Genomic DNA, 3,104 nt, shown 5'->3' with positions numbered 1-3,104 from the left:
GGAGCAGAAATGGCAGATTGCAGACGACTTGGAGACCAAACAGGTGTAGCTGCCAATCCGAGCACCGCGAGTGCCACTGGAGCCTGAACCTGGCTCCTTGACACCTGGGCACGTGGGTAGATGGCGGGTGCAGCCACCTGCACCCTTTGTCAGAAGCATCTGTATGACTGTACTGCTCGTCCTCTCCTCTGCCCTCCTTCTGCCCGCTCTCTCCAGTCCCCAGCCTGCGGCGTCTGGCTGGGCCGTGTGCAGGGCGTCTGGCCCCAGGGACAGGTGGGGTGCGCCCAAGTGCACACCTACACAGCTATAAAAAGGGAGCCTCTGGCAGCTGCTCACTCAGCTTCTCTTCCCCAGCTGTCACAGCACTGAAGCCTCTTGGACGCCTGGACCATGGACCCCGGGGAATGCACCTGCATGTCTGGTGAGTAAGGATGCCCAGTCTGGGGTCCTGGAACCTTGCACCAGCTTCCGATATGGAGCCCACAGGACTCTGATGAATATTTCTCTTCCTCCAATTAGGAGCTGCCAATAGGGTTTGTCTCGGACCAGCCACCTCTGGGGCAGCGCCCACTCTGTTGCCTACAAGGCTGATTTGCTATAATTGAGACCTTGGCTCAGGGGGCGCTTAGTGTCAGGCCCCTAGGAGCAGCCACCAGAGTCAAGGGCCTGGCAACCTGGTTTGGGTCCCCTGCTGCCATTCACTCCTGACATTTCCTATTCCTGAGCCCCCGTATCCTCATCTGAAAACTTAGGGTCACTCCTCCCCAGCTGCCCACCTCCCAGGGCTGCTAAGAAAGTGCTAAAATCACAAGGCACTTGCAGAGGTCAGGGGAGTCATTAGAAGTGTATGTGGACTCCCGAGTCTCTGAATCCCCTTAATTCCATGGAAGCACATAGCACGGGAGGAGAAAGGTCAAAGTTTGGAGGCATCTTGGGCTTTGGAAATGATATCAAGAATTCTCATTAAGCCTCTCCAGTCCTTAGCAGGACATGTCTGTGCCTCAAACTTGCCAAAGAGACAGAAACTTCCAGCATTTGACGCTCAAAATTTGACCTTCCAAATGATAGGTGGAATGATTTTTTTTTTTAAGTGCAGATGGTTTTTATATGAAAAATAGTTGCAGCTCTCGCTTTAAGGTTATTTTTGTCCCTGGTCTTTCTCCTGCCCATTCAGGGTTTCCGTCTTGCCTGATGCCTTGAAAAGGTGAAGAGGGTATACAAGGCTTCCACAGTCCCTGGGGGACCTCGTGCTTGGTGACTTGGCCTGGTTTAGTGGTTCTCAAACCTGATCGTACCTCAGAATCATCTGGCTTGCTTTTTAAAATATGATTCCCTTTCTCCACCCAGACTTATGAATCAGAGTATCAAGGGTCAATCCCATGAATCTGCATCTTAGCAAGTATCCTGGCTGAGGGGCCCAATGTAGCCACCCCAGTTTCCATCCGGGGACTATGGCTGGGAACCATCCAAGGGCCCATGCCCCGGGGGTGATGTTCAGGGGACATCTCCATCCTCTTGTCCAGCCACTCCCCAAAGACAGGCCAGAAACCCTGGCACCATGACAGTCTGCTGCACACCTTGCGTCCCCGTTTGACCTCAGTCCTCGCACTTAGGGCTCTGTTCTCTCTTCTAGGAGGAATCTGCATCTGTGGAGACAATTGCAAATGTACAACTTGCAACTGTAAAACATGCCGAAAAAGTGAGTTATGCTGGCCCAGGGCACCGCTGGCCGGAAGCTAGGAAAGTCTGTTCCCTCCCTTCCCGACCCTGTAGCCATGGTGGGATTAAGCGGGTTCTGGAGGCCTTAGACCCATTTGGGAGGGATCTGAAATGACAGCTGAGCTGAGGCCTGGGGCTAAGCTCCTAAGGGGAGGACAGCCTCACCTGGGGGTGAGGGCATCGGCAGAGTTGCGGGTGTTCGCCTAGGAAGAGGGCTTCGGGGAGATGCTGCTGTGCCCAGTGCTGAGAGGGATGGAGCACTGGCCTGGAGTCATGAGCTCTGGGTTTTATTTTTAGATCTGTCACTGAGCAATGATCTTGAGCAAGCCCCTTCCCCTCTCTGGGCCGCTGGTAAACTCCTGATGACCCCGGGGATCCCTCCGGGCTCTGACATCCCGCAGCTTGCTGCCCTGGGATTTTCTGCTAATGTGGATTGAAGCCTGTGGCCTGCTCTGCCCTTCCTACTTTCTCTTAAGTGGTGGGAGAGGACGTAGAAAAAGGGGAGCGTTGACCCCAAACTGATCTGTCCCATCTCCTGACCCTTCCAGGCTGCTGTCCTTGCTGCCCCCCGGGCTGTGCCAAGTGTGCCCGGGGCTGCATCTGCAAAGGGGGCTCGGATAAGTGCAGCTGCTGCCCCTGAAACGCATCTGTTGTGCTGGGGGCCGAGGCCCGGGAGGCATCTGTACAGCGCCTTAGTCGAGAAGTTGGAATTATTGTACTATAGGTTATGCTTTTTATATATTTGCTCAGATGCGGTGTTGGTGAGCTTCATGTAAAGTGCTAGAAAAATAAAGGTCTCACTCATGGTTGTCTGGTGGCTCAGAGCACTGTTTTCCCCTAATCCAGCAGGACCAAGAAGGGCTGACACCATTGCATACGGTAAGCGCCAGCCTGCACCCCTTCGGCAGGCGCCTGCTAACCCCAGGATCCCGCAGCTCTGCCTGAGGGGGCTTCCTCCTGCTGTGTGATCTTGCTTGGTGCGTGCACAGAGCAGCCCAGGAGTACTGGGGAGTCAGTGCACCTGGGAACAGCCCTTAGCTGATGACAAACAAGAGTTGGCGGATACATACCCCCCAGCATCTCTACCCTTACGGTGGGACAAATCTGAGACAGGTTCCACACCATGCCCCAAGAAGTCCCCAGCGGTGTAGGACTCCAGTAGCCCACAGCCATACCCCACTCATTAACATACCCCATACTGACTCCCTTCCCTCCCTACCTCACTTGTGTCCATTTTCCTACCAGTGTTTCCTGGGACTCCCCACCCAACGAAACTCCTTGTACAGGGTCTGCTTTGGGACTAACTGAATCTTAGCCAGGCTCTCCTGGCATAATGTTGGCCCAGAATGCCTTGTTGTGTTAAGAGTGCTATTTAAGGGACTTTT

General features: G+C 54.3%; 1 protein-coding gene across 1 annotated transcript; it reads left to right on the top strand.

Moving 5' to 3' along the window:
* Positions 1-390: 390 nt before the first annotated feature.
* On the top strand, positions 391-2,536 carry MT4 (metallothionein 4; the record flags this gene model as incomplete). The annotated part of the gene is made up of 3 exons (XM_080829497.1): positions 391-421; positions 1,634-1,699; positions 2,268-2,536. The coding sequence occupies 3 exons, from the start codon at positions 391-393 to the stop codon at positions 2,357-2,359; spliced, it is 189 nt and encodes a 62-aa protein (XP_080685623.1). The 3' UTR covers positions 2,360-2,536.
* Between the last annotated feature and the right edge of the window lie 568 nt (positions 2,537-3,104).

This window comes from Martes martes (genome assembly GCF_963455335.1).
Source record: "Martes martes genome assembly, chromosome: 17".
Taxonomy (NCBI): domain Eukaryota; kingdom Metazoa; phylum Chordata; class Mammalia; order Carnivora; family Mustelidae; genus Martes; species Martes martes.
Note: the sequence above shows the minus strand (reverse complement) of the source record. Positions and strands in the feature narration are given on the sequence as shown.